Raw genomic sequence first — 12,565 nt, forward strand, 5'->3', positions numbered from 1 at the left:
CATAAAAAAAGTAGAGGAATAAAACCAGTTGATTACTTTCTGCTCATCTAACAGCCTAGAGGAGGTCTTTCAAAGCCACAAACCAACCATGTGAAACTGTATATTCAAGTTAATGAGACCAATGTCAAAAGAATGCCAAGATCAACATCAACTCAAACGATGAGGGGAAAAAAAAGTTCAGGAATGACAGACAGCATTAGATAAGAAGCCAAGAAACGTTGAAGTGTTTGTCATAGTTTCTGTGTGACTTCTAAACAGCTGATTTCTGCAGGGTCAACCCGAGTGCAAAGCAGCTGTCATACTGTAAAAAAAACGCCACTTTAGTTTGTCATGTACATCACAGACGCTACTGTTTACGGTTTGTTGGGTTACACATTGTGCCCCCATAAAAAAGATGTTGGCCTCTCTTCTAGGCCTCTTTAGTTTCAGTCTCCTGTTGGCTCATGTTCACCATAAACCTGTTGGTAAAGACGTATGCTAATGTGTCTTGTTAATCTTTCAGCTCACATTTGCTTTCAGCTGACACAACAGCATTTGTCAGCTTTACTCTGCTGTCATACAGTTTCTATGGATGGTTTGTCACTTTAAAGTGATGCTGTACATCTGAGAGAAGCCTTCAATACAAATGTTCTACCCGTGAGTGACAAAGACTACATTTCAGTCTGATTCCTAACCAAGACATCACAATGTAAGGGTGAAGAAAATTTCTTTCTAACCAGAACTTTTTATTTTTTTCTTGAAAGACAACTTTCATGGACAGCTGAGCCATACTAAGGAAAGAAGGGATGAATTCATTAGTGATAGCACTGAGAAAAAAACATTTCTGGATCTTCAAACATGATAATGATCCAAAACACATGAAGGAGTGTCTACGTGAAAAGCATTTCATGGTTCTGGAGTGTTCTAACCAGTCTCTGGCTCTCCATCCAAGAGAACCAAAACATCACAGCTCTTGAGAAGATCTGCATGTAAGAATGGACCAAAATAGCGTGTGTTAACCTGCTGAAGACCTGCATTACAAAGTATAGAGATGAACCTTTGTCATTGACAAAATACTTATTTTGTGCACTAATCTACAAATAAATACTTTAAAATCAAACAGCCGGAGTGGGTTTATACAAGTTCACTTCCTCCCTCTCCTTTTCAAGCAATCCATAATTTGATGCCTAGTTATCCCATGTCTGACATTTCTGTGTATGGTTGATGAACAATACAGACCTCACCCTTTATATATATATATATATAAAGGGTTTATATATATATATATAAAGGGTGACACATTTTTCCCCCAACGTTCAAATAATAAATAGATCATGAATATGAAAAAATAATTCTTGATGGTTCCCAAACTTTTGAAACAAACTACTTATTACAATACAGAGGGCAAAAGTTCAACTAAAGTCAACACAGTTCTGTTGAAGGTCCCATGTTGCTTCTATCAACTGATTTTCAGTATTTCTCCAAGCGAAACAACATATATTTAAACCAGTTTATAGTTAGAGATGGAGGAAAATCCAAACCTACATGTTACATATTAATATGAGCCCTTTTTGATTTGTTAGTTTTTTTCCAGTAAGCCGGTTCAGGGTGGCCCTCATACCAAGTCTTATACAAGTACAAAAATGATTAAAATATGTGTTAAAAAGTGTGTTTTCTCTGTGGAGTTGACGTTGGGGTTTTTCAGTTAAGTTTTTTATTAAATTACTTTAAATCTCCCACAATGCAAATGATTTTGGCCATGGGGCTCCTGAAATCAGTGGCTCATGTAAAGTTAGAGGTCACGCTCGAATCAACACCACTTTAGATTAAGCTAATAAAACATTAACTCTTGCAGACGCCCAGACTCTCTGAATGTGGACTTATCATTGACAGGAGGTGAAGACACAGACAGCACGAGAAAATTCTGAATCAACACAACACTGGGGCCACTTTCGACCCTTCCCTTCTCGCCTCTTTCGGTCTTGAATGAACAATTGACCGTTTGGGTGAAGATAAGTCACTCCTTTGAGGCGGTTTTGGCAGGTGCTCCTCCACTCCTTTCCTCTATCTCCCTGGTAGCACAGCAGCTTCTTGTAATGAGTCACTCATGGGCAGCTATGCAATCTTACTGTGCAAACAATTAAGGGCTACTCCTCTGCACTCGAAACGACTCACTCCACTGTTCGGGATTAGCATAATGTGCTTAGACATTAACCCGGCACACACAAATGAATGGCATTCCACTGAACTGTACTTGGCAGTCAGAGAGCAATAAAATATACAGCAGAGCTACTGCACTGTTTTCCTGGAGTACCTGGCTTCAAATCAAACCCTATGAACTTCACAATGGTGCTAAGAAAACTTTATTTCCTGTAAAACACGGCAAATAATCATTGATGCCAAGAGATATTTGAAAATGATTAAAATAGGAGAAACCTTTAGTGGTCGAGGAAATAACTTCTACATCATACCAGCTGCTCCCTTTTTTGTTCCGTGAACCAAAAGTACTCAATGGCTTCACTGTCCTAATAACCCCCAGTCTCATTCTACCTTTGTGAGAGCCAGCATTACAGTTGAGGGGCCTTATGCAACTCTTAGGAATTCAGTTGCACAAACAAGAACTTGTTGTGAACTTGTCCGGGACTTATAAACTCCGTCTATAAAAGTGACAGATAAGTGAAAGAGAAAATGACAGATGCAAAAGCTATGTTTCTACTTTCATATTAAGTTTGAATCAGCCAATAAAAACAAAGACCTTCTAACTGTTCTGCTAATAAACCACGAGCTGCTTGGATTTATGCCCTTTTATGTGCAAAAGAATCTTCCCAACAGTGCAACTGTTGATGAAAACCACAAAGATGTTAAAAGATGTAGTACCAGAAATGAATCAACACAGAAGAGACATCATCACCTCAGGCTTACATGACTTTAACCTGGTTGATATTTTGCACTTTAATGTAAATTCTACCATGGTCCGAGTGAATACTTGACTATGTCCATTAAAAAGTGATAATCCACAGTGATAAGTGACACCTAATAAATATCACAACAGCAAGACAGTAAAAAAAAGTTCTCTGTCCTTCAAATATCACTATGATGCACATGCTTGTATCTCTATCAAATATATTTGTCTATAGATAATGTTATTTAATTAATAATATTTGTTGCTCTAAAAGTAATTTAGGAAACTACTGGTGGACTTTGTCTCTGAAACAAACTGATGCTTTAACATCTTCATCTGGACAAAAACTAGTGGTAAGAGGTCGACTTTCACTTGGAGGAGATGCTTTGTACCGCTAAACATGAGGTTTAGCAAATACACCACTTTCCTCCTTTGGTTTATCTTTATACAGCAGCTGGAGCAGAGCGAGGTGGTTGCAGGCTCGGTAGCCGTTCCCATGACAATGAGTCACACTGCAGAATAGTCAATCATTTCTGGTGAGAAACAATGTAAACTAATAAAAATAGCAAGATTCATGTATGAATATTTGATTTAATTTTTGTTTCTTTTTTGTAAGTGACCATAGTATGGGTAATGCCCTTTAAGGTGTTCACCATCAGAAATTAGACCGTGGTCCGGGTGAATACTCAATTCTGATTGGCTGCTGGGTGGATTAAAAAGTGATTATGCACATTCAAAGAAGTAGTTCCGGTCACACAGCCCAAATGTTAATCAACTGGACAAAAAAGAAGTTGTAAAAGGTGAACTTTCTCTCTGAGCTGAGGTTTTATTTAACTTATCATGACAATCAGCATATATTTCACTTTTCTTTGCCGTTTCAGTTGAAGTCAGTGCCATCTCAGCCTATGACAACGCGTCACACCATATGTCAAATAGCCTGCTTTTGTGAGGAAGCGATCCAAATAAAAAAATAACGAGAATTAAGTACTAAAAAATTAATTCAATAGTTATTTATTTTATAAGTGACCATAGTATAGGTGGAATAATGCCCTTTAAGGTGTGCATTATCAGAAATTAACACACTTTGTGGAAGCAATCATTCAGGGTTCCACGACGTGTGTTAATTTCTGATAATTCACACTTTAAAGGGCATTATCACTCACTTAACCATCCAACAACGCCAATGGACACCTCATTGTGCATCGTGCCTTATGAAAATGTCTTCATTATTGTAGTTTCAAAAAATGGCACACAGCAAAATTGTTAAACTGAAACAATGATTATATGTGGGAAAATAGCAACTATAATAGTAATGCTCGTCCATCAATCCTAACGAAAAAGACTGTAATTGTTGCTAAACGAGGCAAAAGTGAAGGCTTGGATGTTGATTTAGCACAGTCTGTACCACACAGGTAAGCCCCTCTGGGTCTCATCAAAGCAACAAGGTGTTTCATTTCTACAGTTCAACCAGTTCTCTATGCTTTCTTTTGAAAGACTTCCACTCTGCTTGATTTCATTCATTGCTGCGTTGGAGAGGCTTCTGAATTATGATTTTATACCTAATTTGAAAAGTGAAACTATTTTTAATGTGATTGATTCCAATATAATTTACTGCAGTTTTCCATGTTCTCCTAATAGTTACATAAGCAATCCTATACAGCCATCAGAAAACAAATAATACAATTGGTGATGCACATGCAGACATTAATGCAGAGACTGTGAACCTTCACTGCAGAAGGGTTATTCTTACCTCCAAAACAGGCCCCGCCCCCAGGATGATCTGCTCCACCCCACTGGCAAAGCCCTTCTGACTCAGAGCCGTCAGATGATGAATGAGAAAGTTTGTACTTTGCGTCTTCCCTGAACCGCTCTCTCCAGATATAACTATGCACTGATTCCTCTGTTTCTGCAGCATGGCGTGATAAGCAACATCCGCCACAGCGTAAATGTGGGGCTCCAAATCTCCCAGTGTATGATTGTCATACATCTTCACATATTTGGGGTTGTAGATCGGCAGGAACTTAAAGGGATTGATGCCGATGAGGATGGTTCCGACGTACGTGTAGATCTTCTCCTGGTAGAAGCGCGAGCGCAGGTTGTCCAGCAGCGAGCGCTCGTTCAGCTCCGGCAGGCAGCACAGGTCTGCGTGGTCGCCCTGAGAGTCGGGCTGAGGCAGCAGGCCGCGCTCCATCAAGCGCCTGCGCTCCTCTGTGACCTGGAGCCACATCTGCAGGCTGCCGCCATAGTGAATGGAGCCGTCCAGGTTCTTCTGCCTCAGCAGGAAGCGGTAATCCTCCCCGCCATACAGGGGGCGGTGCTCCAGGGCCACGCGGGGCCACAGCATCATCCTCTGAACGGGACAGTCGGTGGGGTTCAGAATCCATTCTTCCCCGCCAAACTCCTTCACTTCAGCCAGAACGTAGCACCGGGTCCGGTCCAGCTGCAGTCGCTCGATGACGCGTTCAATGGCCTCAGCCGCTGTGGTGGTCTTGCGGGCACTGATGGGGCAGTAGATCGTCCCCTCTGCCAGGTCGCCCGGGTAGATGCGCAGAGTGAACTCTGAGTTTTCAAAGCGCTGCCGCCGACCCAAAGTGCCCATTCCGCCAAGACCACCGAGGCCATCGCGAGATGTCATGGCGCAGCAGGTGTTCCCATTAGCAGCAGTCTGCTCCCAGCACGTCCCTTATGAAGTCGGAGGAGCCACCACCTCAAGACATAACCACTGCAAGACAAACATCACAAAATCAAAAATGATGAAGCAGCATCTAATATTTTAAAGCAAAAGAAACAGATGAACTCCTAAATACCAGCAACTTTGTCTAGGACATTACACACCTCAACCATCACATTCTATTGAGTTCATTCATTTTGGTTTATAGAAAATGAATAAATTGAGGAAAACTGATACCAAGCGTGAAATTGTGGTGGATTTAAAAAAAGAATCCTTGTATTTCTTTCAAGATAATCAAGCGTAAATGAAATATGTGTATAAGAATTAATTTCAGATCCATTCACATTTGAGTTTTTTAAAGTTCAGCCCGCTGCGGTTTTTTCAAATCAAATTAATACAAACAGAGCATTATTAGAACACTCTGTTTCCACACATTATACTGTAATGATGGTTTTGATCATTTTTTGCAGCCATCACGTGTGTTGTCCGCTGTGATTGCACTTTGTTGTTATGACATTCTGGTAAATACACCTACTCTACCTCAATCCAAATGGTATTTCCCAATAGATGTAATCAATTTACTTTATATTTAAATTATTTTTTTTACTGGTATAGGTCATTTGATTAACAACAGATAGATTGATCTGGTTGGATTGTATAAATATAAGCTGATTCATCAATTAAGTTGATTAATCGTTGCATTTTTAATGGAAGGAATACAAGCAAATGTCTAATATGAATTGACCTGGATTAAAAAAATAATAATGAATGAGATTCTTAAACAGAATCTGCTCTTATATCCACCAGAGGACGAAAACTGTGATATCACAGCAGGAGAACTGCATCCTGTTATGTAATCTTCTAAAGAGCCAAATCATTTTGCTACAGCCTGACCTGCACACATGCAACAGACAGAGGATAAGGCCCATGGATCTGCAGGATTACCACTCGCATATCCACAGACATAAACTCTGGCTGTCCCTCAGAACTGCAGCGGCCATCATCTTTACTGGTTACACAATCCCGCCATTCACAGTTCCCTCTTAGTGCACAGCAGAGGGACACTGCAGGGAGAGCAGGGGCCACAGAGACAGAAGGATAGGACGACATGGAGGATTACCCAACCATGCTGCTGCAGGATCTCCCTGCTGTACAGACAAAGACACAAGACTGAGAATAAAGCTCCGGATAACTGGAAAATTTGCCAATCATTAATAATAATTTCAGTATTGATTTGTTGAGACTGCGTCTCTTTTTTTTTAGAAATGCACAAATGGATTTTCAGCCATCAGGAGATAATATTTAGCTTTATTGTTCTTTATGATCTAATGTATTAAATTGGAAGGTTAAAAGCTGATTTTTTTTAGGATTGTTCTCCAATGTACAATTATGTTTTTAAATAAAGCATTTAGTGAGAACAGATCAAAGATCTTTTATCATCAAAAACAGATTTGAAATCAGATCAGACCTTTATCTTCTCAGGTGTATTTTTTTGTGTAAAAAGTCAATTTTTTTTTACAGTCTACATATTAAAAAAATAAAATTTAACAGATTTGATTTTTAACTTTTTAGGATAAATGAAACAAAAATAAAAATGAAGAACTGCTGTGAGATTTGGTCAATTTTTAGATGACAATGACTATGATACTACGGATTTTTGATGTTTCTAAAACTCCTTGATTCCTCCTCATCCATCAATCTGCAGGAGCATCGTGAACGTAGCAGAAAACAAGCTGAAACAGGAAGTGACCAAAGGGGCAAATATAGTTGTTGCACAGACAGCTCCAGTAGGGAAACGGTCCAGTGCTGCACACATGCCTGGATCCTTTCCTGTCATGCCGAGTGTCACCTCGGCCAGCCTGATATAACTCTGCCGTACAAACACATACCACCACAGATGGCCTTGCCCCTCCTCAAACGTAGATGTCGGCTCATGAAAAACAGGAAAACGTGCCGTTAACCTCTTTTTAAACCTCCACATTTTGCTGTCTGAAGCTGATTCCATGAAGGCTCTTTCTACATTTTCCAATAGTGCTATAATGTGAATGTTACCTGCTTCTTTCTGGACTCTGTCTGCATGCAGGACCAGGTGTGAGCTTTTTAGCACAGAATTATGCCCCGGAGTCCCAAACAGATGGTCAGCTCCCTGCTTAAGGGATAGGGAGCGGGGATTTAGGGTTGTGCCAGTGCTCGACAGACCAGGGCTGTGCAGGCTGGCTCTGCACTCCTACTACCCAACAAGGACAACTACCTGCTGGAGTTCTCCAGAGTGTCTGTGATCATGTTTGAAAATCTTCCTTTAGACAGATTTGAGAGGCTAAAGCAACAAAGGAGAAGTTTGAAGTATGAGGCAAAGCTTTGTTAACTTGTGTGGTCGGTCTGAATATATTATTTGTTTTTTGTGCAAGACTAGTTTTTTTGTATGTATAATGCAAGATATCACACAAAAGTCATATTAATTAACCTTTTTTTCTCCAATACTAAACAGGATAAAGGTTACAAGGTGAAACGTGTGACCCAATATTTTGGTTATAAGTGTGTGTTGAGGGGTTGTATGTCCATATGTGTGAAACTGCAATTGACTGATGACCTGTCCGGGGCATCTGAGAGTCTCCAGTGATCCCATTGACCCTACTCAGGTTAAAGCGCATCGAGATAATGAACGCAGGGCTAGCCACCCTCAAGAGCCACAACCCAGTCAGGGTTCCAGCTCTTCCTGGACTGCATGATGCTAACTACCTAAATCAGGTGTGTTCAGTCAATCACTTGACTCAGATAATCAGCAGCAAGCTAGTCAGGGAGAACTGGAAAACAGGCAGGGTTGTGGCTCTGAGGACCAGGGTTGGCCAGTCCTGGAACAGGTGGATTTTTGTCATTTAACAATAGGGCTTTGGTGATACCATTCATGCAGTTTGGGTAGGAATTTTTCAAAGACATAGACAAGAATTTCAGCCTATTCTTTTATAAATCAGAGCATTCTGAATCAGTTTGCTTCCCAGGGCATGCAAGGAGCTTAATCCAGTGAGGGTCCTCAGGCAAGACCCTTCACGCTACTGCCTAACTATGTAGCCACAGGGGGGCCCAAGTCTCAATCTCCCTTTGCCAGTCTCCAGGCCAAATAAAGTACAGGGTTGAGAGTCAGGAAGGGAATCCGGTGTAAAAATCTCTGCCAAACCACTTGTGTGAATCTGTGAATCTGGTTTGATGTGGCTGTATCTTCTGGCAGGTGAACAACATAATGTTTTTCACAAATTAAAACATATTTTTTTTAACCACACTGATTCCTGATTTTTTATCTAGCCCTAAAAAGAACCCTAACAAAACCAGATTATATGGAAGACAAATGACTTGGTTTGTTATTTCTTCAACTTTTAAATTGTTCAGACAAATCAGTTTTGAAATGTTAAAGAAAGCATACATCTTGTGGAGATTTGAAGAGATAAACTTAGTCAACGGCCCTCTAGACGGCCATTTAAAGCAGCAATGGTGGTGTACTGACACACAGACATGTGTTTCCATTTAAGCCCACCCTGTATTTCACAGCTAGAGCTATATCTTTTTTTATTTACTTTTATTACTTTTACACAAAACTCTATTCAACAGTTGAAACTGTATACATTCTTATAAAAACAAATACACTCGAATGCTGTATCGGAGTCACACCAAAAATAAATTGTATTTAGTTAATAAGCAAAAGCTAAAGAGAACAGTCTAAGCTGAAAGCATCATCCACATGTTGGCACACTAACAAACATGAGAGATTTCTGCCCTTATGAAATTAAAAAATGCACATCTAAAGGAAAGGTAAATAAATTTTATTTCTTCTACATCTATGCTCTTTAACCAACTGAACCAGAATTTGGTCTTGTTTTCTTTTTTTTATTTTATTTTTTTACATGACCTGGTCAGAGTTCAGACACCTCAAGGGAAAAAAAAAATCAGAGGAGATGTTGCCAAGACAGTAGATGAGGGCAGATGATGGCAGATGCATTCAACAAATATTCCAAAAGAAGCCGGGTTGGAAATGTTGGATATGTAAAACACACTAGGAATGTGCATTGTTAAGGTCAAGCTTGGGTGAGATGTTATCAGAGTCCATCTGATTGTATCTGCATTTGGATCAATGTCTTCCAGAAAAACACCTTACCAAGGGGACTATTGGAGCTTTTTCTTGGTCTCTATTCCTGCTGGAGGGATGCAAAACAGCAGATTGCCCAATAAAAATATTCGAATATTTAGAAAAACAACAAATTATAATAACTAAACTTTTAAAATAAGAGAAATCAGGTACAAAGTATTGAGGTGGAGGAGTTGTAATTTGGAACCTAAGCTAACTCTGTCTTCTTTACACCTGCAAATCTACAACAAACTGGGTGATGGAGAAAAGACTTGTATGGGTATGAGGGCCCCAGTCAGACCAGAACTCTACAACAAACTTTCACGCACCATGGAAAGTCCCATCAATCAACATATTTTCAATGTGGATCAACAAATCCATAAAGAAACCGATCACTGAGTTATTGCTCCTTGAAGGTTCTTCAATAAATCACACAGTTTCTAGTACATAGTTTTGGGTAAATAAATAATAAGTCATGCTTTGTTCACATGCGCCTTTTTATCTAATGTAAAAACCTGTTTAATTTTTTTCTTTACATGTCTTAAATGTATGCTTGAATGACCCACTCCTCTTTAGGCATTAGCGGTTTGTTTCAAATGCATCTTCTTCCTAAATAGGAGTTAAGAATAAAAAACTATTCACTAATAATTGAGCATTATCTGACAGACTTTGTTACACATTTTTCCATAGATGTGCTAAGCAGGACTTCTCAATGACTGCTATTGTAACCAGTGAGTGAAAGATCAGGTTTGGTGAGCTTTTTGCACTATGAAGTCATCCCTGAGAAGCATCATGAATGTCATTGTCAGCCGTGCTCAGCTTGTGTAAACAGGCCTCATAGTGCTGAGATTCTTTATTAAAGTCCGGATGTGAACGTGCTGAAGTGGGACGTGCGAGTCAGCAGTGACCTGTGAACTCTGCATCAAATCTGAATGTTTTAATGTTTGTGAAAGCTAACATTAAACCCCCTTTTTTAAATTATGCCAAAATTTGATTGTGTTGGAACAAAATGTACAACAAAAAAAGCAAACAAAAGTGATTTAAACTAACATCCAGTTTGTTGCACCACCAGTACCAGCATCCTTTTTCTGCTTCGTGAAGCATTAAACAAAAGGGCATTCTTTCTCAAGAACGTCCGCATGTATAGGATGTTTATGATGGCAATGCGTTGGAGTGCAAATAAGGCGCAGATAAAGCAAAAGAGGAGTGTATGCCATGCAGCTAGCATACCACAAGCTTCAGAGCAGCTCTCTTCCACTCCCACCATCACAGGTGGAGGAAACTGACCACAAAACCAACAATGCAGCCAGAACTGAAAATTACAGCGAAGGCATGAAGCACTGGCCAAGAAATGACAGCTACAGGGGATGATTTAAATGAGCTAAAGTGGAGCCACTTTAATAGATTGAAGCTAAACCGGTTCTAAACAAAACTCTACAAGGAAAGAATTGCTTTAAAATGTGTGACCTCTGAAAAACATGCAACAATTAAGCTGAATTTGAGGTTACGATGACTTGACTCCAAGCCAGAAGCGCATGACTGGCTACACAAACAAACAAACAAAACTTTGGCATTAGCTTTAGCCGTTAGCACAAGTTTTTTTCATTGTGAATCCAGATTTCAACAATCTCATGTTTATGTTTGCTTCCATTATGAACTGTTCTGAGCTTGTCTGTTGTTTTAAAGTTTGTACTAATGAAAAAACTAAAATAGGGACATGTTTGTTGTAACCGAAAATGTTAAGATAGAGTAGAGTCACTAGAAATAGTTGCCCTAAAATCTCTGCTGAAACTTAACACTTTTACAGCCATGAAATAACTAAAATGACAAAAAAGTAAATGTTACAAAATTCCAGTTTAATATGCTAGGCTAGTATTAAGAAAATGGAAAAAAGAATAGAAGGACGAGATATCAGGGCGGGGCTTAATCATCAGGCCAGAGAACAGTAGTCAGTGCAGCAGAGAGTGGCGCTATACAAAAGTCTATGCAATCCTACTAGTCAGTCCTGTCTCCCAGCTGGGAGCGCCGCCATCAGAAGATCATATGAATATTTTACCTTTTTTAGTAAACAATATGCAGGTTTCTATTAGGCTGTGATAATCTGTCTTCTGAGTATCCAAAATCCCAGATAAAAACCTGAATAAAATGCAGATTCTGATAATAAATAACAGAATGAATCTTGAATGTCTAGATCCAGCACTCTAAATGTGTTGTGTTGTTTGTTCTTAAACCATATACCTATACATAAAACAGATAATCTAATATGTCACCATTGGATTGTGAACAGCAAAAATAAGACCAGTACCCATCTAATAAGAGACAAAGATATTTGCAATCAGACTGCACATAAGTTTCTTTGGGGGATAAGTTAAGATTTTTTTACATGAAGGAAAACTTAATTTCTTTGGAAACCGGCCTCAAATGGCCTTTTTCCTATTTCCTTCTTGGCCAACAATATAGGAAGGGAACATGTGGGCTTGATAAAAACTAAAACATTAGTGTTACAAACCAGTCCCGGCGCCAGAGGGCGGGCCGGGCCTGCCCATCCATGAATCAGGCCCCCCATAGAACAGGTTGCTACATCGTTTCAGTTTCACACTCTGTATTATTGTACCATAAAATTACTAAAAACTGATACTAGAACTTGTGTAGAAAAGAAAAAAAAAGGTGAACACGGAATGCACAGGCAGTAATAAAATAAGTAAACTACTTTAGCATCAGCCAGGCAAGTGCAGCCACAGCAACAAGCATATTAGCTCCAAATCTTCGCTTTCTGCTTGGGTGAGTTAGAGTATTCAATAAAAAGTGATGCTGTATACTGGTTTCCATGTAAATAGTTCTTCCCAATTTAATTTAATCTCAATAATGCTCCTATTTTATGCTTTTTTTTTTTTTT

The 12,565-nt window shown here is 39.4% G+C and overlaps 1 protein-coding gene across 8 annotated transcripts in view; it reads right to left on the bottom strand.

The window, feature by feature from the left end:
- myo9aa (myosin IXAa) overlaps positions 1 to 12,565 on the bottom strand; it is a 105,248-nt gene that overhangs the window by 79,009 nt on the left and 13,674 nt on the right. For all 8 annotated transcript variants that reach the window (XM_024295344.2, XM_024295348.2, XM_024295342.2 and 5 more), the window contains exon 2: positions 4,632 to 5,603. In XM_024295344.2, the coding sequence (XP_024151112.1) occupies positions 4,632 to 5,516 (885 nt within the window). In that variant the 5' untranslated portion in view covers positions 5,517 to 5,603. The remainder of the gene's footprint in view (positions 1 to 4,631; positions 5,604 to 12,565) is intronic.

Source organism: Oryzias melastigma, linkage group LG3, assembly GCF_002922805.2.
Source record: "Oryzias melastigma strain HK-1 linkage group LG3, ASM292280v2, whole genome shotgun sequence".
Classification (NCBI taxonomy): domain Eukaryota; kingdom Metazoa; phylum Chordata; class Actinopteri; order Beloniformes; family Adrianichthyidae; genus Oryzias; species Oryzias melastigma.